A 23,714-nucleotide genomic window follows, 5' to 3' on the forward strand; every position below is an offset into this window, starting at 1 on the left:
GGCAGGACTGAGAGAGATGTCCAAGTGTGCTTGATGCCCAGCTCACGTGTGTGCATGAAGCTCACAAGTGAGTCCTACAAGGGCAGACACAGTGCATGGGTTATTTTTGTAGACCAGAGCCTGGCATGAAGTAGGTACCAGTCACAAAGTGGGTGCCCAGCACCTGTGCACACAGACATCTAGCATTCGGTGTGACCAGGTGGTTGCTCAGAGGGGAAGTAACAGGGGCTGCAGGGCTCAGGAGTCTCCTAAAGGAGGTGGGAGGGTTTGAGCAGGTGCAGGCAATGACCTGGGATTCCAGGAGAGCCTCTGCCCATGCCCGTGCTAGCAGGTCCTGCCATGCTGCCCAGTCCATCCCTGCCAGCCAGGCCCTCCAGGGCTCATCCATCCAGGATTTGTGGGTCACTGCCTGTCCTGAGCAGGTCAGCCTGCATGCTAAGCAGAAAGGCAGACACCAAGGAGAGACTCGAGGCCCAGCGGGGAAAAGGCTGCAACGGAGAGCCCACGGGTCACTCACCAGCCCCATCTGGGGGCACTCCTGGCTGAGGAGCAGCCTCTGCAAAGGCCTATTGGGTAAGCAGATGTGGTTGGAAGGCAGATTCTGGTAGGGGCCAGGGTGCGGCTGGATGTTGCAGACCCGAGGAGGAGATGTAGGCCTGGAGTGTCACACACATGCACACACACACATACAGAGAGCCACTGAGGGTTGTAGGCAGGGAGCCATGTGTCAGGCGGAGTTGTACTTCAGAGAGAGGTTGGAGTAGAGACTGGCTGGTGGGGAGTAGAGCTGGGAGCATGGCTGTGAACCAGAGCCCTCAAGCACCAGGCCCCAAGCTCCTTGTGGAGGCTGAGACCCAGCTGGAGCCAGAGCTAGTTAGGGGCCAGGCCCGCCCCTCACTGTCCCCCGTGGCCCTGCTCACCTGGAATGGCTGTAGGTTAGGGGCTCAGGTCGGGGCACCTTCCTGACCTCGGAACACCCTTCCAGCCCCTTCTTGGAATCTGCTACACAGCCCCATCTACTATGACAGGGCTTCCCTCCCAGTTGAAAATTGAAGTAGCACCATGTTAGTCACTGACCCCTCTGAGTTAGCTCCCTTTCCTGAGAGCAGATCCCGGCGGCCTGGCTTTGGAGTGGGAAGAAAGGAGGACAGTGTGTGTATGTGTGTGTGTGTGTGTGTGTGTGTCCAGGGTGTGTGTGTGTGTGTGTGTGTGTGTCCAGGGTAACTCCCAGCCTCCCTATGCCTTCCCCCAACTCTCTGCCTAGGGTAGCCTGGGGGGTCCCCCCTTAGGTGGTACAACTCCCCCTTTTCCCTCCATATTGCAATTTCCTGCCTTCACATTTTACCATAATGTAGATTTTTCTACTTGATTTCCTAGGATTTGTCTTTTCATTGTTTTTCTCCCTTTTTAAATTAAAAAAGACAAATAAAAAAAAAAGGAAAAAGAGCACAGGAGCCCACTTCTCTGGGGCCTCTTGAGACTGTTCCCAGGGACTGTGACTGAGAGGCTGGATCTGCTGCACCCCCTGCATGGTTCAGCCCCCGGGGAGTTCTCCCTGTCTGGAGGAGGGTTTTGCTCCCTCCTAGTCTGGAGCCCAGTGCCCAGGGTGCTGCTTGGGCAGAGTGCCAGCCCAGGGCCCTGGATGTTGGAGCAAGAGAGAGTGGGTGCCGAGGTCCCCAGGAGCTGTGGATGCAGTGCCCTCTCTGTCACTCTGCCCCGAGGGGCTCACACTTTATCTGCCCTGTTCCTTCACTCCTTGGTGGGTCCAATCCTTGCCTCAGGGCCTGTCAAGAGTAAGTCCCCTGGTGAGTGAGAGAGTGAAAGAGGGAGGGGGAGAGGGATGCCCAAGCCTGGTGGACGCAGCTGAGAGCCCAGGGGAGGGACAGGGTAGCCCAGGTCCCCTGCCTGCCCCCTATATGGGGTGGGCATGGGCAAAGCAGGCTGCTCTGGTGGGAGGCCTCTTCTTTCTGTCTGACCAGGGTGGGCACAGCCCAGAAGAGGGGGCATTGTGAAGGCAGGGGATCTGGGTCTGCCTGGAGAGAGGGCCTGGAAGGATAGGGGGAGGATGTATTCAGACAGGTGGGGTGCAGAGAGTCTGCTAGGGGGTGGAGGGAGGTACAGGGAAGAGGAGGAAGCTGAGCACAGGTGCAGTGACCCCAAACCTTAGTTCACTGGGGCGTCAGGAGACACCTGCAGGTGGGAACCAGCCAACAGACTCCCCCTCAGAGTCCCTCAGTGCCTTTAGCTTTCGTACCCAAGCCCTCAAACAGCTTCCAGGGTGTCTGTGCTGCTGGAGGGAGCTGGGCACAGACAATGCCAGGCAGTGGAGGACAGAAAAACGCAGTCATTTCAGCAGTGAGGGTGGGATTTAAAAGTCCAGAGTGTTTTCAGTTCCTGCTCTCAGGCAAGGCAGCGCTCAGGAAAGTCAGAGCAGAGCCTAAATCAAGCCCAGCCGGTACTGTTTGTCCTTTAGGATGAAACTGAATGAGGGGATGATGGAGCCCCTGCCTCCTGCCTCCACATCACCCTGCCCCCTTCCTCTTTTGCCCTGCTGCCAAAATGCTTTTTATCACTCCACCCTTGGTGTAAGGTACACAGGAGTAGGGCTCTGCCCTCACTGCTGCATCCCAGCATCTAAACCACGCCAGGCACAGGACAGATGCTTAGTAAACATTTGTTGACTCAATGTAGGGAATGGTAGCATGGGAGACTGGGTGTGTTGCTGAATGCCTGGTGTGTGAAGTGTGCAGTGGGCCTCGCACCCCGGGGACCTTCTTGGGCTAAGGCCCACTCCTGCTGGCCAGGGGCATTGTGCCCTCACGCTTCTCCTCAGGCTGATTCTCTCTCCTGGGCCTGCTTCCCCAGCTAGACTATGAACTCTCAAGGAAGGGGTCTTATTTGCTGTCATTTCTTAAGGACAGATTGTGCCAGGAACTGAGCAGGGCTCTTGAATGAATGAGTGAGCAAATGAGCGAATGAACACGCAGACCTGGCCCTATCCTTGGGGAGTGCCGTTGGAGGCACACACGGACTTGTAGACATCAGTGAGACCTGGAGAACACTGGGAAAGGTCACCAGACTGCAAATGGAAAGGGCACAGAGACCGCCAAATACAACAGGAAACCAGTATCAAATTTCACTAGTGGAGTCTCCATGTCAGTCAAGTCAGGGCAGGTGCCTGGAGCCTGTGGGGGGTGCAGGGTTCCAGCTCACACCAGGGGTGGGCTGGCCAGGTAAAAGCCCTCAGGAGTAGGGAAGATTTCAGGAGTTAGATGGCTGGGAGAAGGGCAGCCCCAGGCGGGCTCCCCACAGGCCTCCCTCCAGGGCACTGTGGGTGCCACTGGGCTGGGAATGGCTGAACAGTCCCATTTCACAGATGAACAAGGGGCTGCTTGGGTGTTCCCTGGTGCGTTCTGCTTAGGCAGCACACATGAGCACCGGAACGCCTTCAGTATCGCCAGTGACCAAAGGTTTTGTAGGGCTTGGGTTCTAGGGCCCGCATTTATCAAGCATTTACATTTTGTCATATTTCCTCCTTTTCTTTTTTTTAAGAAGTAATCTTTGTTATATGGGGTCTTTAAATCCTACATAAATGGCACATATCATGCTGTAATTTGCTTTTTCAGTCAACTTTGTTTCCAGAATTTTATCATGCTGATACAAGAGAGCTGTTTTACTCATCTTAACTACGTAATATTCCATCATACAAACACACCACAGTTTATCCATTCTTCTGTTATAAAATACTGGGGTGATTTCCATTGTTCTGCTGTCTCAAACAGTGCTGCAGTGAACATCTTTGTGTACATCTCCTTGTGCCACGTGTAAGTTTCTCTGGGAAGGAACGTGGAAGGGGACACGCTGGCTCGTGGGCAGTCAGCCTACTCAACTTTCTTAGATGCCACCACGTGGTCTCTAAAACACTCCAGTGGACACCCCTTGATCACATGGTCCTGCTCTCTTGTAGCAGAGGGGGGCTTCGAAGGATGGGAGCAAGGACCAATCAGTTTTGGCAGGAGGGCTGGCGCAGGGCAGGGCAGGCTTGGGGCCACCACTGTTCCGGGTGGGCTGGGCCCTCAGTGCAGGGCCTCCAGGGGGCAGGGGCTGAGAGTCTGGAATCTGAGAGAGGTGGGCCCAGGGACTCACCATGGTGCTTAATCTGGTGGCTCTCCTTACACTGTGATGGTGCAGGTGGGAAGCAGGTGGAGGGCTGGCCCGGATCTGAACCTCCTGATGCAGTGGTGAGGGCCTCATCTGGAGGTGGGCTGTGCCTGGCAGCTGTGTGCCCCTGGTCAAAACACTGCCCCCCTCTGGCCTCAGTCTCCTCAGTTTCCTGAACAGCTTGGCCAGGAGTTCTAGGTACCCCCTACCCTCATGTGCTTGGCAAGTGCTTGGGCTTCGTGCCCCTGGCCCTTGGAGTGGAGGCCTGGCTCGGTGGGCAGCAGAGCTTGCAGTTTGCCCATGGCAGTGGCGTGCTTGGCTGGGTGTGGAGTGAGGGGCTTGCCAAGGGGGACCCAGGAGGGTCAAGGGGGCCATGGGGAACCCCAGATCCCTGTGTGCCCTCTCCTCTATGATGCTGTGCCTGGAGCCTGGGAGAGGTGGAAGGTTCCAGCCTCTGCCCAAAGATAGGTAGTGGCTTGTTCTTGCTACTCAGGTTTAATTTGATTATATTTACTATCAGTATGAACTCATGGTTCTTATTTTATCCAATGAGAGAGACAGTGGGAGAAAGCAGTAGAGGTTTGGAAAGGACCTGGGTATTCAAATCACTTCCTGGTGGGAAGGGTGCCTCTGCGAGTACTAGTCATGGTCTCCACAGTGATGGAGCTGCAGCCGCAGGGCCTGGATGTGGTAGGGCTGGTGGGCTGGGTGTGTGGCCTGGGGTCTTTCCATATGTGGGGAGCGGCACCAGGAGACGGGGGTTATCAGAGACCCAGCAACTTGCGCCTTCCCCTTCTCTGCCCAAGAGAGGCTCTGGACTAGGACCTGATGGCATTGCTGCTGACCTGCTGTGTGACCTTCTGACTACTTAGCACTGCTGAGCCTCAGTCCTCATCTGTGAGATGGGATTGTTAGCATTTGCCCCAGAGGGTATGAGGATTCATTGAGTGCCAGGCATGCAGTGGGCACTTCAGTAAGTGCTGGTGCCCCCCGAGTCTCTGACTGCACAGGGGCCAGGAAGGCAGTTGAGGCAGGTGCTGTTCCACACCACTGGCACCTGGTGTCACCCCAGGAGATCCCCCAGTGAGCCAGTCCCTTATTCCCGGCTCTGGGGCCCCTGAGTGGCCTTGCTGACAACTGGACAGTGATGCAAAGGGGCTCTGTGCGCACTGGTTTCTAACCCTGAGGGTAGTGATGCCAGGGGCACGCCATGTGCCCAGACATACCAGGGGTTGCACATGTCCCCTTGACTCCACACCCACCCCTTCCCCACATGGCTTCAGTCATGATGCACTGAACAGGCTAAAGGGGTGGACTTGGGAGCCAGATGGCCTGCGTTCTAACCCCGACTCAGCCCCTGACTTTCTATGTGACCTTAGGAGAGATTGCTTAACCTCTCTGTGCCTCAGTTTCCTCATCTTTGAATTGGAGATTTGCTGATACAGACCTCAGATGAGTGAATCCATGTAGGATTTGCAGAATAATACTTAACATGTAGAAGATGCTCCATAAGGGTTCACTAGTGTTACTGAGCTTTGCATAGCCCCCTCAAACCTGCTCCAGTCCCCGCCTTCTCTAGTGGTTACCAGAACATCTCACCCTGCTCAGACCATGCTCTCATCTCAAGAACTCTGTGACTCACTCACATGCTAGCTGCCAGACCTGTGGGTCACCTGATTCTTCTTTCACCAGCAAAATAAAGCATGAAAGCCTTGTCTTGGGGGTCAGATAGGACCACCCCATGGAATTCTTAGGGGAGCACTGCCCAGAAACCTCTCTTACTTAACCTGAGAGGTTCTCCCTGTTGAAGAACAATGACCTCCCATCCCTGCCTCCCTGCACCCTGCATGCCACACCCCCTGGCCCCCTCCTCCCTCCTGGAGCCAGGGGTCTCTTCCTTATCCCTCTCCTTAAGCCGCCTCCTCCTGTCCATCTGTCTCCCAGATGGGGGGAGAAATGTTGCAATTGGCCCACTTTCTAACTGGAAATGAACCATATGGAGGTTTTAGCTGGGAGCTGAACGTCTGCCTGGCTGCCAATAGTGCAGGGCCAGTGCCAAGGCCTGCAGACTAGCTCCCCCTGGGTCTCTCTGTGACCTGGGACTAGAGGGTGCCCAGACCTGCCCAAGGACCCTTGCTTCTTCTTTCCCTTTACCATGAGCTCTTGATAACCATGCTTTTTTCCAGTGCTTGGGACTTCTTTGGGTGTCTTAGGAGAGATTTGAGGAGCTTGGCATGCCTAGAAGAGGCAGAAAGTCAGGGAGGTGGGTACTGGCCTGGGGGGTGGGGACGGAGGGCCCTGGCTGCCTTGTCTGCTATAGAGAACCACCTACTTCCTGGGGACTGGGATGTGAGAGTGTGTGTGTGTCTCATGCTCCAGGCCTAGCAGGTGCCTGACACAAAGAAGCCCCCCTTCTAGTGAGTGTACTTTGTTCTCCCCAGAATGCCTCACCACCTGGCTGCTTATGCCTCTTCTCTCTAAGACTCAGCTCAGGGACACTGCCTCTGGATTGCCCTCCCTGGTCTCCACCTTCCTGTCTATGGATAGAGGCCCCTCCTTGGGTGGAGCTGGGTGTTGGCACCACTCCCCACAGGGCAAGGGGCCTGTACTCTGAGCCCCTTGCAGACAAGGTCCTTACACAGAGGTGCATGGAGTCTGTGCAGAAAGAAGCCCCAGGTAGCTCTGGCATGTGTCAAGGGGTCATTTGGAGGCTCAGGGGTGCCCAGAGGTGGTAGCCAGGTGCCCAGTCAAGGTGGCTGGTTTGAGGCATTGGCTGGGTCCCAAAGGGATCCTCTTTGGGGTGGAAGTAGGCTGAGACCATTGAGTGGGACCCAGAGGAAGGTCTTAGATAAAGGGTCTGGCCTTATTAAGAATAATCCCTCATGCTTTTCCATCAGCTGAGCCCTGACTGAGCCACGAGAGGCTCTGGGGGTCTTATGCCCTAGAGGCTCCCTACTCTGCACCCTAGAAGGGCAGGGAACTGGGTGGCTTTGAGCAAGCCAATTCTCTTTTCTGAGCTTTAGTTTTCTCATCTGTCAGATGTGGTGGATAATAGCAACAGTGATCTACAAGCGCTTTTGTACCAGGACATCTGGTGGGATTTAAGTACTTGAATGACACCTGTCCCCTGTCAACACTGGAGAGACACAGCGGAGCTGGGAACTGAGTGAAATCCCAAGTGCTCCTGGGTTTCTATGAGCCACACAGCCTGAGTGTGAATTGGCCCCGTAGTGTATGACTGCATCCTGGATGCTCCCACAGGCTTGGGGACTGGGCTTCTTGCAGGGAAATGGGCTTGTCATCTCCTCCAGCCTGGTCTGCAGTGGGCCAGAGGAGAGGCAGGAGGGCTCCCAAAGACCTGCTGACCCATTCAGAGCTCCTCCGCTCACACCACCTGAAGCCCTTCCATTAGAATGGCCTTTCTGGGCTATCTGGAGATCCCTGCTGGAGAGCTGACCACAAATAAGAAGGGGAAGTGGTGTCAAGACACCCTGCAGGACCAGGGCATATGATGGGAGCTGGGAGAGCCCCCACATGGAGGGCCCTGCAAGTGTCTGGAAAGAAACCTGGGAAGATCTGGACTGTAGCTGTGGCTGGGTTTGCAGCGTCTGCCCAGGATGTGGAAGTACAAGTCAGCAGCCATGCGTGCTGCTCTTACCAAGGGGCCTGGGGAGAGGTGTGTATGGTTGTGGATATGGGGGATACTAATGGCCCAGGGTGGGCGATTTGTTCTCATCTCAGATTTATTCCTCCAAAAAAACCTTATGAAGTGGCTACAATGAAAGTAACTGTTTACTTAAGCACTTAACTATGTGCCATATACTATTAAATTTATATGCACTAACTCACTTAGCTTTATAACTAGAGGTAAGCAGTATTACTATCTTTATAGCTGTAGTTGAGGCACAGAGAGGTTCAGTAACTACCGTGAGGTCACCCAGCAGTAAATAGCAGAGACAAAATTTGAAACCAGGCAGTCTGGCCCCTAAACATGTTGTTGTATTGCCTCTTGCTAGCAGCCTGTTTTATATATGGAGAAACTAAGGCTCAGAGAACTTAAGTGACATGTCTAGGTCACCCAGCTGGTGAGTGAGGGACCCAAAATTTACACTGTGGCTGTTTTGACCATACAGCCTGGGCCTAGAGATGGGGACCCGGGGGTTAGGCGTCAGGTTGGGGCAGCTAGGATGGCCCCCAGCCTTGGTCTCCTGGAGTGAGGGTGTGTTGGGGGATGAGGGGGAGAGAGACTTGTGCTCCCCTGCCCACCCCAGGTTGACTGGTGCCCTTCCTGCAGGGGGCGTGTGCATTGCTCAGTCGGTGAAGATACCACGGGAGCCCAAGACAGGAGAGTTCGACAAGATCATCCGGCGCCTCCTGGAAACCTCGAACGCCAGGGCGGTCATCATCTTTGCCAATGAGGACGACATCAGGTGAGGGCAGGCAGCAGCAGGGGGTGGGTGGGAGCCAGGCATGGGAGAGGCACAGGTCCTGGGATCCAGGGGGCAGGGGTGGGTGTGTGGGCTGGGAGACCCCTCAGTCTGGGGCACAGGTTGTTGCTAATGGGCACCTTTCCTGTCCCCCTCCCTGTTTCCTACATCCATTCTGCTAACGGGGGATGGTAAGCTGGTGCTTTAACGGAGTCTAAGGGTGTGGGTTTTGGGCCAGAGCACCTAGGTTCTGATCCTGCTCTCCCTCCTACGAGCTGTGAGACCTCAGGCAAGTTTCTCAACCACTCTGGACCTCTTTTCTGCTTAAAAAAGTAAAGGAGCTAATGATGCCTGCCTGATTATGTTGTTTGAGAAGTGAATACAGGAATGTGCACAGAGGGATTAGAGCGGTCTGGCATGCAGGAGGTGCCCAGTACATTTCAGCCCCTCCCTCCTTTCTTTGCTGAGCTCCAGAGTAGTAGGAAGAGGCCCGGGCTATGGCTGCGGCCCTGGCTTGGGAGCACACTCACTGGGCGGTGTCCTCCCCTCCCTGGGCCTCAGTCTGCGTCTGAAGAGGGAGCAACAGGGGGCCAGGACCATGCCATGCAGAAAGCCTAGGCCGGCCCACCTCTCTGCACAGCTGCCTCTGCGGCCTGAGTCAGAAACTTGGGTGCACTTAAAAGCTCCCCTCCTATGCCACTTCCTTTCTTCCTACCTTTTCCCTTGCTACTACCTGAGACTGGCCACCAGGGCCAAGATGGGCCCGGCCCCTGCAATTCCCCAGTCTGATGGGGAGGAGACAGCCCTGCCCTCGGGGAGCCCCAGTCTGAGGGGAGACAGCCCTGCTCAGAGCCTGAGGGGAGGCACACGTGGCATCTACAGAGTACAGAGGTAGACAGCGGACGTGGTCCTACCCTGCCTCCTCCCTCAGGTAGCTGGCCTGAAGAGTCCGGGTGTCTGTACCCTCAGGCCTCCCCTGTCCACCTGCCCCTCCAGGGCTGCCTGTCCTCCAACACCCCTGTGGCTCCCTCCCTATTGCTAACCAACAGTCACCCTGGGTCCTATTCTTTTCAACACTTTTTCCCACCTCGTAAAGACCCCATCCAGGACTCCTGAGTTGCAACAGGTAGATTTCCTCCAGGAGACATTGCCAGGTCCTTGCAGGGATGGAGGGAAAGTTTTAGAAGATCATTAAGGCCTCAGAAGACAACAGGACCTCTGATGGGGGTGTCTCAGGCAGGGCAGTGAGAAAGGGGAGGGGAGTCCTCAGAGTCCATCCGATGTCCTCCCAGTGAGCACAGAGGCTGTTCCAGACCCCCTCAAAGCTTACAGACCCCCCTCATTATGTCTCAGGTCAGCCCTGTTGCTGAGAGGTCAGCCAGCTCCTGGTGGGAGGGCTCCTTCTGAGTTCTTTTCCTCACGTATGTCACCAGGCCCTGCCCTTCTGGCCCCCACCCCCACCCCAAAGCCTGGCGCTCTCAGATCCCACCATCCTCCCCACCCCCAATATGTATCTGCTCCAGGCCTCCTCCTGCTCAGCTCAGACGGACCCATACACCAGGAGGCACTGGGGAAGGGAGGTCTTAGGCTGACTTCCTGACTCCTGGAGGGAATGAGCAGCCACAGGAAGTGTGGGGTTGGGGTTGGGGTGGGGGGCAGTGGTTGGCATTTCTGGAAATCCACACGCATTTTCAGAAGCAACCAGAACTAAAAATGAACCCAGGTGACTTTGCAGGGATGGAGGGTTGGGAGCTCTGGCCATCTCTAGCTGGCCGCATGCAGGCAGGTATTAATATGGATGTGGGTGTGGGTTCTGAGAGCAGCCCCAGAAGTGTGTCCTGGGGGCTGCGGCAGATTAAGGGCGCAGGAATGAGAATCAGGAGATGAGGGAGGATGGAAGGGTGGGTGCTGGGCCTGGAGACATGTTTCTCCCTGGCAGCCCCAGGCTGTCCTGCCCCAGCTGGCCACCTCCAGCACGGGCCCAAGAGTCACCCCCAAGCCCTGGAGTCTGTACTCTGGCCTCATTCATGGGAGGGGCCTGGCCAGTTTCTAGTATTGCAGCCTCTCATTTGCGGTGTGGTCTTGAGCAAATTGCTTGCCTCCACTATGCTCTAGTCTTGTCCCAAGGAAGGAGGTGGGTTGGGGAATTCTACCCAGCCCTCCCTGTTTTTCTCCTCCTAGAGGAGAGGTCTTTGAGGGGCCTCTTAGTTCATGCATCTGTTCAGCATTGACTGAGTAAGTCCTGTGGGCTTGGCCCTGTGCTGGGCTCTAGGGTCCCTGATTAGAGTGGGGCTGCTATCAAATAGGATGGAACGGGGCAAGCACCTGGCTGTCCCTTAACCTTCCATCTATCCAGGAGGGTATGGGGAATAGCATTTTGAAGGACCTGGACTTTGGCACAGAAGGAGATGGGATGGGGAGGGGGCACTGCTGGTGAGGAGCAGTGAATGCAGAGGGTAAGGGTGTAGAGGGGAGTGTGTGTGTCTCACAGTGGATAGAAATGTTAGAAAGGGCCAAGGGGTATGAGTTTGAGATTAGGGCCAGTGTGGCATGAACCTGAGAGGACAGGACTGGGCAGATGTAGTTTTGGGGGCCTGAATCAGACATGGAGCAGGTATAGAACTAGGGAAACAGGTGTGGTCTTTGCAGGGACAGATGTGGCCCTAGGGGATAGGAGTGAGTCTGGGAAAGCCCACTAGGCCTGTAAGCAGTGTGGTCCAGGGACAGGCAGCACCCAGGAGTACAGGTGTGGATGAGAGGGGTAGCCATGGGCCCATGGACAGGTGTGGGCTAGGGGTGGTACAGGCATGGGTGCCAGGGCAGCTCTGTGCCCTGGGCTCTTGTGGGTCAGGGATGGGGGATTCAGGCATAGTCTGGGGAACAGGCCTGGACTGTGAGGGGGACAGGTGTGTGCCTGGCAGAGGCAGTCAGCCCAGGGCCCACTAACAGGTGTGGCCGGGGTCGGGGCAGTTGTGGGGGCAGACACGGCTAGGCTGGGCTGGTGTGTGTTCCCACAGGCGTGTGCTAGAGGCCGCACGGAAGGCCAACCAGACAGGCCACTTCTTCTGGATGGGCTCGGACAGCTGGGGCTCCAAGAGTGCACCTGTGCTGCACCTAGAGGAGGTAGCTGAGGGCGCCGTCACCATCCTCCCCAAGAGGATGTCCGTGCGAGGTAGGCCCAGCAGGCACATACCTACCATGTGCCCAGCACCCTCACCTCCCAGCCCTGTCAGTTGTCTCTGCTGTTCCTTCTTATTGTTCCCCTACTCCCTTCTGCTCCTGCTCCTCATTTTCCTTCAACCTGTCTTTCTCCTTTCTTGGTCCAGTCTCTGTGCTGACATTCTGGGCTGGGAGGCCTTTCTGGCCTCCCAGGATTCACACCCAGGTTCACACCCAGATGCAGGGCCTCTCTTCCTCCCTTCTCAGATATTTTTTGGTGTGGAGACGAATAGCACATGCAGGAGGCCCATTTCTCAAGGCCTCTCCTCCATTCCCGTGTACTCCCATCCCTTCTCCCAGATTAGGACTGAAGAAGCAAGGCTTTGTCATGCCTCTGCCAGGAGGGGGCCAGGAGCTGCCAGCAGGTGACAGGAAGAGGGTGCTGTGCCTTGGGGCAGGGTCCTCTGCAGAGCCTGCTGGGTCTGGCAGGTCCTGGGTGATGTTGGGGTTGGGCCTACCCTGCCCAGCATCCCTTCCTCTTGTGGCAGAACTGAGTCACCCTGGGTAGGAACAAACTGCTCTGGCCAGAACCTTGCTGTGAGTGAGGCGTGAAGTTCCCATTAGTGGCCCTTATTTGGTAGGGACCTTACTGTCCTCACCATGGGGGAGGCAGGCTCCTAGGGCTCCCCTGCCCTGGCTCTGTTCCATAGAATCCAGCGCTGATGGAGCAGGAAAGGCTTGCAGACATCTGCCTGCACTGAACTGTCCAACAGACTGAGGCCCTGAGCAGGGAAGGCGCTGCTCAAGGTCACACAGCAGTGTCCTCTATTGACCCTGAGGCAGACGGAGCACAGCCAGCAGAAGGTGCCACATTGTCCCTCGTGGCCCAAGCCAGAATAAACATAAAATAACAATAAATGTAGGAATTAGTACCTGGAAATGCCAGGCTCCTTACAGAATCGCCTTTAGTTTCCCTCAACCCTGTAAGACAGTTTTATCCACATTTAGTAGATGGATATATTTAAGGCTCAGAGAGATGGTGACATAATGGTGGTAGGAAGTGACATATGGTGCTCTTAAGTAGCAGAGCTGGGATTTAAACCCAGGACTAGCCTGACAAGTCCCTTATCTCTCTAGGACATTAGAGAAGTCTTTAGAGCAGTGGTTCTTATCTCAGGGTGATTTTGACCTCCAGGGGACAGTTGGCAATGGCGTTTTTGGTTGTAGCAGTTGGGGAGAGATGCTCCCAGCATCAGGAGGGTAGAGGCCAGGGCTGCCACTTAAATTTGTGCAATGTGCAGGACACTCCCCCTCAACAAAACATGTCAGTGGTGCCAAAGTAAACCCTGCTCCTGACCACTGCCCCAACGATGCCAGCGTTTCTTCCACAGCTTTGACAAGACAGTCACTGAGCCTCTACTTGGACCATGCTGTGGTCAGGAAGCTCACCACTTGGGATTTCAGGCCCCATGGGATTTCAGGCCTTCTGGTCTGTCCCAAGCAGTTTGGCCAACTGTGCACATTACATGGAACAGTCATCAGTGCATAAGGGGCACTGGGAGGACAGAGAAGGCATTATTCACTGCCAGCCTGCCTGCCCTGGGATGGGGTTTTCTGGGCTTGGAGCAGAGTTGATGAGTCTCTTGGAGCATGTGGAGTAGGAGGCTGTGTCTGTCAGCGATGGGGAAGTTCCTGGACTTGAAGGGAGAAGACTGAGGTCCTGGACTTGCTGTATATCTGGGTCATCCCTGCCTGTTCATGACCCCTCTCCTCTTCAGAACCAGAGAGCTCAGGTGCTCGCAGATTTGGGCAGCCCCCACCAGCCTCTGTCTAACCTCAGGACCCCCAAATGGCTCCTTCTCAAAGAGGCCCAATGTTAGCATTTTGGTGGTTAAAAGAGCGGAAACCTCCTCATCATGTACTACTCTTCCATAAAGGCAGCAGCTGTAAGATTACACATGCTCCCCCTGGGACTTAATACAGCTCTTTTCATTTTGAATGATATAAACGCTCCACATTTTGTTTTTTCTGGCTGAGCCCCGCATTGGCGGATGCACTCCCTCCTCCCTCCCCTTGCCTGGGCCCTCTCTAAGCCCTCGGGAAGCCCGAAGGGCTGGGGTCAGGTGGGGAAGAGCTGGCAGGGCACGAGGCCCTGACCTCCTGGTTCCCTGCCAGGCTTTGACCGCTACTTCTCCAGCCGCACGCTGGACAACAACCGGCGCAACATCTGGTTTGCCGAGTTCTGGGAGGACAACTTCCATTGCAAGCTGAGCCGACACGCGCTCAAGAAGGGCAGCCACGTCAAGAAGTGCACCAGTGAGCAGGCGCGCGGGGCGGGGCCTGGGACGAGCCGCAGGAGGGCCTTAGGGGGCGGGGCCAGGGTGGGCCCTGAGGCTGTGGGGCTGTGGGGCTGCCTGGTGGGAGTGGGGAGCAGGCTGAGGGCGCCCAGTATGGGGGGGTCTGGGGAAAGGCCCGTATGGCAGGGTCTGGGTTGGGAGTGGGCCTGCACCTTAGGGGGCAGCTGGGAGGCTGAGGGGTCGCGGCCCAAGGGGGTGGGCCCAGGACCATACAGGGCCCTACTCCAGGCTTTTGGGTGGGAGGATTTAGGGTCAAGGAAATTGCTGTACTTTCCTGGATGGTAAGTCATCCTGAGTGGAGGAAGGGGCTCCTGGGTCTTGGCAGAGGAGCGGTCCCTTGGGGGTTCATCTGGACGTCCCCAGGAGGAGCCACAGAACTGCCCCAGCTGCCCTGTGTGGTTGTCCTGAGGCTCACCGGTCTGAGCACTTTACAGAAACCATCTTTGACTCCTTGTGGTCTCCTCAGTCACTCAACAAACACCAGTTTGATTCCCAGGACATGCCTGGCCCTGTTCTAAGCCCTGTGTCTATAGTAGTGAGAGTTAAAAATCTCTTGGAGTTTTTATCCTAATGGGGAGACACAATAAACAAGATTAATATGTGAACAATGGATCATATCAGAAAGAAAACATGAAGTAGAGACAAATAAAATGAAGAAAGAAGATGGATTTCTGCAAAGGTAACATTTGAGCAGGGTCCTGAATAGAATGGAATGAGCACTGGAGGGTGGGACAATGGGTCCACTTTACAGATTGGAAAAGAGGCTCTGGGAAGGTAAGTGAGGGAGCTGAGCTCCCATAGATGGAACGTGGTAGAGCAGGATTTGTCCCCAGGTCTGAGCCCTAGGCTCTGGCCCCCTAGGGTAGTCGTGGTGCATCCCATTTGTACACACTGGGATGTGGGTCCTTGTGTGCTCTTGGTCTGGGTAGCTCTGCAGCAGGATACCCCCTCAGTGATAGTGGGGGCACCTTGGGTGGCCCTCAATGTGAGTGATGCCTGTGCAAGGATGATGCACTCCCTTTTATATTATCCTGGACTCATTGGTGAAGCTTGAGCAGTGGGCCAGATGAACAAGGGCCACTGGATCAGCTGCAGGGACATGCTGTATGGAGTCTTTGCAGTGGGGAGGCCCACTAGGGCCAAGGGAGAAGGGATCATGATGAGGTGGGTGGGCAGGTGGGGAGCATGCTGCCCTTTGGGGGCCATGGCCCACTGGAGATTGTGGCCACTTAGGACCATGAGTATCCCCTGGGGGGACAGCAGGCAAGCTCATATGTGGGTGTAAGTGACAGTGTGTGTGCATACACTGGTGTGTGTGACTACGGATGTGCATGAGTCAGTATATCTAAGGGTGAAGGGGTGTGTATATGTTACGTGGGGGCTTCTGTTTTTAGGTGAACTAATAACCATAAATGCCGCTGTTTATTGTGCATCTGCTGTGTTCCAGACACTTTAAGGGCATCATCTCATTTCATTGTCACAACTTTGGAGATTTTTATGATCTCCATATCCTAGAAGATTATATGGAGAGTCACAAAGGCCAGACAAGATGCCCAAGGCTGCACAGTGGTTGCCCTCATCGGGCAGAAATGACAGCGGAGGTATAAGAGGTGCAGCAGGCCGGGGTGCAGGAGGCTGAGCCCTGCTGGGGAGGGTGACTGTGCAGCCTGTTTTCTCCTTTTCTCCTGGCATCATTATTGACAGCATCCCTTTTATTTTCAGAAGTGCCCAGTGGGGATGGAAAATTGTACCTCCATCCTGGTTATAGGTCACCAGATCTGATTTGAGAGGGGGATAGGTGAGACTGGAAGTGGGGCAGTATGGATGACTGGGGCATCCTGGCCCCAGTGTCTAACCCACCAAGGGCAATGGGCTTTCTGGAATCACCTCTTGGTCTGCAAGGGGCAGGATGGGAGAAGGCCTTGGTTAGCCCCTGTAGGCTCTGTCCAGACTCCCAAGCCTTGGGTCAGGATTTGCAAGTGTTTCCCACCTGGCCAGTGAGCTGGGAGAGGGACACCCTCTGTAGCAGACTTAAGGAGGTGTTTGGACTCACTGTCAGAGCAGGTGGAGGAGGGAGAGCTAGAGCAGGATTTGAAAGAGTGCAGAGCTTCTTTCTGAGCCTAAGGCAAGCTCTGTGACCTCTCTGGGCCTTTGCTTTCTCATCTGAGAAATGGGATTGATGGTGAAGCCAGCCCAGAACGTGTCTCGGGATGAAGTGAGAAAGCTTTCATGGAGGAACTTTGTGGACTATGAAATGGTGGCTCCCAAGCCTGGCTGTGTATTAGAATCACCTGGGAGCTTTTAAAACTGTACCAGTATCCCCATCCCCAGACCCACGTAATCAGAACCTCAGTGGTGGGGCCTGGGCCCTGGAGGTATTTAAAGCTCCCCAGGTAATGTGTGGGAGCAGTCGTTCCCAAGTCTTGTTCACCTTGAATCACCTGGGGTCTTTTTTTTTTTTACTGTTAAAGATTTATTGCAGTAATACAATAAAAGTTTAGAAAACATTTGTATGACTTCAACTGATTGGGAAGTGGCAGAGCAATGGGAAATCCCTGCAACACAACACTGCAAAAAGAACACAAATTCTTTTAACAACAGCGTGCCACTGAATGCTCTTCACCTGGGGTCTTTTAAAATTACTGATGCCTGACTCCCACCCCCAGACATTCTGATTGAATTGCTACTGGGTGTAACCTGGGCATCAGGACTTTTAAAAAAGTGCCCCAGGTGATTCTACTGTGCAGCAAAATGTAGGAACTCCTGGCTCAGAGGAGAAGTAGTGAGGGGAGGGAGGAAGACACGCACCCCAGGCAGGGGGAGGGCGTGAGCAGAGGGGCAGAGGCTGGAAGGCACACAGGGTCCCGAGGAGGAGGGCAAGGACAGCCCCTGACAGTTAACCTGGCTCCTTGCTGCATTTGGACCGCAGCAGAGGCTGGTACGAGTCCCTGTGTGGCCCCAAGTCAGGCACTGTGAGCCCGTCCATCTTGGGTGAGGTGAGCAGGGGAGGAGCTGCTGGGAATGTCTGTGGGACCTGAGACCCACCCGGGGTGAGGGGAGGCAGCTCTGGCTTCCCACACCCCTGCCCCGGTTTGAGCTGAGCCCTCCCTTAGGCCAGGAGGGCTGGGGTGACCCCCACCCCCACCCCCGTCTGAGTGCTGGCTCTGGGCCCACACCGGGGTATGGGTGGCAGAGGAAGGACTTACCCTGCAGTCTGGATCTGACTGCCTCCTCCCTGCTGTGTGACCTCAGACTAGTTATTTAACCTTTCTGAGTCTCAGAAGCTTGTCTAGAAGAGAGAAGACAGCACCCATCTTAGTGGGTTGTTGTGAGGATTGGAGGTGAAGTATATGAAGAGGCTGTCTGAAAAGTGATGCATATGGTAGGTGCTGATACAGTGTTGATGTAGGGAGAGGGAGAGATGAGATCTCCAGGCAGCTGGGTAATTTAAGAACCCAAGTCTGTCAGTGCTGATGCTGTCAACTGCAGGATCCCAGATGAGGGAGGGCACCCTCCTGAGGGGGGATGGTATAGGCTGTCACACGTGTTGCATCCATTTCACAGAAAGGGACGCTGAGGCAATGTTAAACCATGATAGTGCTGGAGAATCGGCAGAACTGAATTCACACCCAGGCAGCCTGGCTCTACAGCTGGTGGCCTGCTTCTCCTGCTTCCGTTCCTTCCACTCTGCCTGACCCCTCACTTTTGTCCCCCGCCAGCATAGCCTGGCTCTGTATTGAGCTCCCCAACTCTGTTTCCAGAGCCTGGCTTCCTGCTCTCTTGTAGGATGCCTGCCCCATCAGCACTGGCCCCTCCGGGCTGTCAGATACAACAGGGGCCTCTGCCTGTTCTAGTCCCACAGGCTGCTCCTGGCGGGCGCCAATCCCTCAGCACCACTAGCCTGCCAGACGGCAGAGCAGGGGGCTGCTGCGACCAAAGTCTCTGAAAATCAGTAGATGCTGGCAGCTGGGGATTGGCTGGTGTGTCTCCAGGTAGCAAGGGTGAGGGGGTGTGGGTGGGGTACCCGTTCTTTCTCAAGCAGACAGCTGTGAGAGTCCTGCAGACCTGGGTGTGAAACCTGGTTCTGCCACTTTGCAGCAGTGTGATTGTGGGTAGATCACTTTGCCTCTTCTTCGGGCCTCAGTTTCCTCATCTGTAGAATGGGAATCCTATCACCCCCTTCCATCCCTCCCCAGCAGAGCTGCCTCCCGCATGATTTTCCGGAGAGGGCTTGGAGGTGGTCTGCAGGAAGTACTTGCAGATTGCCCATGGATTGCCCCACACCTGAGCGAGGTAAGGGTCACTGAGCAAGAAGTCTCTGCAGCTGTCAAGGCCCACAGGAAGGCAGTGCCTGCCTCTCTCCTCCTCTCCTGGCCCCTTCCCTGGGAGCCTGCAGAATGGGGTTTGGGAATTAAAGTCATAAACAAGACAGATGTGGCATCCGTCTTTTTGACAGCACTGCCAGCCAGGTGATGGCTGAGCGGAGGAAGGCCCGGTTTATGAGGAGATAGGAGAAATTTACTGTCTGTTGCTTGCGGGGGCTGGCAGCTCTGAGAGGGATGGCAGCTGCACGGCAGCTGGGGGTGTATGGGGAGATGCCGATCACCCAGCCTAGGCTAATAGCAGTAACTACAACAATAACAGCTAATATTTATATAGCATTTATCACTTATCAAGCTTTGTTATAATGTTTTGAGTTTAACCTTCACAGCAACCCATTTTACAGATGAGGGAACTGAGGCACAGAGCCGTTAAAGACTTGCCCAAGGTCACAAGGTAGTAAGTAGCAGAGCTAGGGTTTGAATCTGACCATCTGGCTGCAGAGATGTCTTGCCTCAGACTAGCTGATGTTCTAGCCCCAGGGCTCTCCTCTTCCAGCCTGGCTTTGAAGGATATTCCCAACTCCACATTTCCAAAGGAACCTGAGCAAGCATCCTTTCTGGAGAAAGGAAGGAAGACCAACATTTGGAGTCACATACTATGTGCTAGGGTGTTCCACCTGTTAGAGGAAATCACATTTACTCAAGCCATCAGCTGCATGGTGGCCGGAGGGACCCTCGACCCTTCTGTCAGGGATGCTTCTTGCCTGTTCAACTGGCATTTACGAAGAGGCTGATAGTGTGCCTCACCCTGTGCTGGACTCTGTGAGGGACAGACCTCCCTGGGGAGCTCCTGCTGTAGGTGGGAGACAATGCAGCCTGGCAGACATGGTGAATGGTGGGGTAGCCCCAGGAAGCCTCTTGGGAGGGAACTTGAGGGTGCTGGGAGACCAGGGAAGCTGTGCTTTTAAATCACGAGGTCAGAAGTCGTCACTGAGAAGGTGAGACTTGAGCAAAGACCTATATGCAGAGAGAGAGAGAGTGAGCCATGTGGACACTTGGAAAGAGCATGTCAGGTAGAGGGCACAGCATGTACAAAGGCCCTGAGGTAGGCACATACCACACAGGTCTGGGAGAGCAGTGAGGAAGCCCAGTGGTTAAGGCAGAGAGAGCAAGAGGTAGATGAGGTCAGGGAGGTGGGGCAAGTGGTATAGACCACGTGGGCCCAGTAGGCAATGTGTAAGGACTTAATTTTTTATGCAGAAAGAGACAAAGCCATTGCAGGGTTTGAAAGAGGACTGATGTGATCCAACTTCTCTTCTCACAGGCTCACTCTGGCTGCTGCCTGGAGGAGGTAGGGTGAGGGTAGACCGGGAGACTGGTGAGGAGGCTGGGGCTGTAGTTCAGGTGGGAGGAATGGGCATGTGCAGGAGGGTGGTGACTATGGAGGTGGTGAGAAGGGGTCAGATTCTTTATATTTTTCAGTGGCCACAGTTTGCTGAAGGATTTCAGGTCAGAGAAAGAGGACAGGACATCGAGGATGACTGTAAGGTTCCTAGCCATGCCCTGAGATGTGGGGACGAGGGTCAGGCTGGCAGTCAGGAGCTCAGGTTAGGATGCGTGGAGAGCGAGCTGCCTGTCAGGCACCGTGCACTGGGGGGAGCGGGAGCTGAAGTGGAGAGAGGCCCCGCTGGCCTTGTAATCCTGGGAGTTGTCAGCATACAGATGGGACTGGGAGCACCACAGGGAGTGAGTGTAGTTCCAGGTCTACGGACTGTGCCCTGCATGCAGGATGTGGGCGAGGGGTTAGCTGACAAGGGCTGAGAAGGGTCAGCCAGGGAGACGGGAGGAAAACCAGAGCATGGGGTCCGGGCACATGATGTCGAGGGACCACGTAGGATGAGGACTGAGAATGGAGCCTCAGACTTCGTAACATGGAGGTTCTTTGGAGAGTTGGGTGTAAAACCCTGACGAGTTGGTCAGAAATGGAGGGGAGAGATTGATGATGGTTGAGGAGGTTTGTTAGGAATGAGGGAAGAAAGAGGAAAGTGAGCTGGGGGAGCAGTGGGGTCAAAAGAGGGTTCTGTTTGTTTAAATGGGAGAAATTACAGTTGTATGTCCTATTGATGGAAAGATCTGGAGTGGGATACTGATGCTGCTGGAAGGCCGAGGGACCTGGCTGGGTGAGGAGGGAGAGGGGACCTCCACCGGGGGAAGTGCTGATGGTGGTTTTGACCCCCAGGGCTGCCTCCACCCCCAAGGCCTCCCCGCCGTGATTCTGGCCCTCGTTCTACCCTGTCTAGGAAGCTAAGGCCAGGCTCCCAGGCTTAGGTGCACGGGCCTCAGAGCAAGCGAGGGGCAGAGAATGCTCCTCCCAGGAGCTGGCCTGTGCAGGCGCCAGCTGCGGCCTCTGCTGCAGGGATCGCTGTCCTCTGCGGTCCCCGGTGCCAGCCTCATTTCACAGACATGGGGACCAAGGCCCAGAGATCCTAGGCAGCTTGCCAGGCCTGCAAGAGGCTGAATGGGGAGGTTTACGCTGCTTCCATCTGGCTGTGACACACATGTCCTGTTTCTCAAACTGGGTTCTGTGGACATCTGGGGACAGATTCCTGAGGCTGGATTTTCAGGAACCCAGGAATTCCATGACAATTCTTGAACTTTGTATTTTCATTCAGTGGCCATCCAGAAGTGATCTTTACCAATTGCAAAGACACAACTTCTCTGCTGCTGTGATCATGTGCAATTGGAATTCATTGTCAGAGCCAGGTGTCAGTATTTTCACCCTGGGTTTGTATTCTTGAGGGTCTACAAGAATTGTTTTTCTTCTGAAGGGGCCTGTGGCTGGCTCCAGGTTGAGGAGCCCTGGGCTAGATCCCCACAGAGCTCTCAGCCAGAAAGGGAACAGCTGAGGGAGTCAGGGGCCCACCCCTGCTGGGCAAGTTACTTCTCCTCACCCGAGGTAGTGATCCCTCAAGACACCTGGGCTGGTTCAGCGTTCTTTGAGACAGGAGTTGGCCAACAGCTGGGGCCAAGTTTGGGGGAACAGACCTAGGAATGGAGGGGACCAGGCTGAATAGTTTCGAGATACCCCAGACTGGAGAGCAGGTGCTGTGATGGGGGTCAGAAATTCAAGGGAAGGGGCCGGCAGAACAGTGGCATGGGGCTGAAGAACAAGAGTGTGATCTGGAAGAGGGAGAGCCAACCACGTGACTTCAGGGGATGCCAGGCAGAAGGGGCAGAGGGTGGGCGCTGGAGCTTCGCCTTGAGAGCAGGACTCCGTGGGCCCTCAGGTGGACGTGTTTCAGGGAGGTGACAGAATGGCCCCACCACAGGCGGCCAGGCAGTTGGGAAATGGCCAGGAGGCACAGTGGGGCAGCTTTCTCCCCCACCTGTGTACCAGCGGGTGAGCTGACCTGGGCCCCTGTTACGCTCATCTCATGTGCCGGGCTGCAGACAGGATGGAGGGGAGGCCTTGGGCTGGGTGAGGAATTACCGGGACATGAGTGACAGGGAGGAAAGGGAAACCTGAGGCTTCTAGAGCACTCTGTGTACAAGGCATGATGCTGTGTGTTTTATGTCTATCTCCTTGAATCCTCATGCTGGCCCTCCAGGTAGGTATTATTACCCTGGATTTACATCTGAGGAGTGTGAATTTTACTTGACCTGGATCATATAGCTGTCCATGGCAGAGTCAGGAGTCTGGGTCAGCTGTGTCTGCTAGGCAGACTGCACCAGACAGCTGTCTGTGGGAGGGGTTCTGGCCCCTCTTATCCTACTCCCCAGAAGCTTGCCCCAAAGATGAAAAATGTATTTTGCTTTGTTTTTATGTAAATGCAAATTTTCATATGTGTAGATGTGTGTGGCATGCACATATAACTATGCTGGATTCCACGCATGAACCTGGACCTGTGAATGCAGACACTGCTGGTGTTCCTGGGTCCCCTTGGGGCTCACCATCCATCTTTGCCAATGGAGTCAATAGCCTTGGGAACAGCCCTCAGCCTAAGTCTGGCATAAACTGGGGTATTTGTCCCTACAGATGGGACAACCCTGAGGCATATCTACGCAGTCTCCCCAGCAGGACTGAGCCCTGAACTTGGTAGTAGCTGAATGCCCACATGCTGTATGAGCGTTGTGCCAGTTGTATAGCTGTATATATATTATATGTGTTTATATGTACACTTGTGTTGATATGTTTGCGCATGGCTGTGTGTATAGACCTCTGTATACACATGTAAATGCAGGGAGGGTTGTGTGTTGGTACTCTGCATGTGTGGATGTGAAAATGTGTGAGTATATAGTGGTTGATTTTTGTATACCTTTATGTGAGGGAGTGACTTGAAGAATGTGTGTGTGTGCGTGCACGGAGGACTCAGGAGGATTGTGGCAGGGTGGGGTGAGTTGTAGAGAGATGATGCAGGGAGACAAGGAGGAACTCTGATTATTTCAACCTTGAAAACTCACTTCAGTTACAATTTACAACCAGCAGACAAAGGCTGCAGTCATCATAGTAACCATAGCTGCAGAGTTTTGATGGATAAAATCCTCTCCCAATGGTACCCTGGCTGGCGGTCACCCATAGCAGAGCCAAATGCATCTCTGGCTCACTGTACCCCAGGACACAATTAGGACATCTTCAAACTGTTGCTGCTGTCATTGCTGCCACGTGTCTGGAGTTTATCTCCTCTAGTCACTCTCAGAAATGTGTGTTTCGCTTCCTTCCAGAATTGTGGTACCCCTGCCTAGGCCTGGGAGTCCTGCCCACCCACAAGATGGGGTTTTCTGACCCCCTTTCCCTTTACAGCCACCACCTCCTCTCAGCCATGCAGACAGGGATCCTTAATATCTGGTTAAGCCTGGCCAGACTGTTGGGGTAAGTCCTGGGCTCCAGAGAAGGGGAAAGGAGGCAGGTCAAGAGCTGGGTGGATTGAGAAGGGGAGGGACAATTCAGGATGGCGGAAACTCTTTTGGAGCCATAGAGATCCAGGTTCAAATCCCAGCTCTGCCATTTACTGGCCAGGCCAATCCCCGGGTATGTATGATTACCTGCTAGGGGCCAGGATTCCTGTGAGACTCTGGGTACATCACTCAGTCACCTGCAAACCTCAGTTACCTCCTCTGTGAGGAGGGCCAGTCCAGCTGACCTCCCAGAGCCTTGGTGGAAGACAAAATGCCAGGCATGTGAAGGCACTCAGTGAGCGCCAGCCACCCTGTAGGGCTATTTGCTGAGGAATCGGGGAGTGTGTGCAGGGCTGTGCAGGTTATGGGCACAGCTTCATACATTCAGGAAA

General features: G+C 54.8%; 1 protein-coding gene across 7 annotated transcripts in view; it reads left to right on the top strand.

The window, feature by feature from the left end:
• The window catches only part of GRM4 (glutamate metabotropic receptor 4), a 213,852-nt gene that overhangs the window by 160,700 nt on the left and 29,438 nt on the right, over positions 1-23,714 (top strand). For all 7 annotated transcript variants that reach the window (XM_073224122.1, XM_037000768.2, XM_037000766.2 and 4 more), the window contains 3 exons: positions 8,456-8,591; positions 11,606-11,760; positions 13,923-14,063. In XM_073224122.1, coding sequence (XP_073080223.1) covers positions 8,456-8,591; positions 11,606-11,760; positions 13,923-14,063 — 432 coding nt within the window. The remainder of the gene's footprint in view (positions 1-8,455; positions 8,592-11,605; positions 11,761-13,922; positions 14,064-23,714) is intronic.

The sequence above is a fragment of the Manis javanica genome, chromosome 16 (assembly GCF_040802235.1).
Source record: "Manis javanica isolate MJ-LG chromosome 16, MJ_LKY, whole genome shotgun sequence".
NCBI classification, from domain to species: domain Eukaryota; kingdom Metazoa; phylum Chordata; class Mammalia; order Pholidota; family Manidae; genus Manis; species Manis javanica.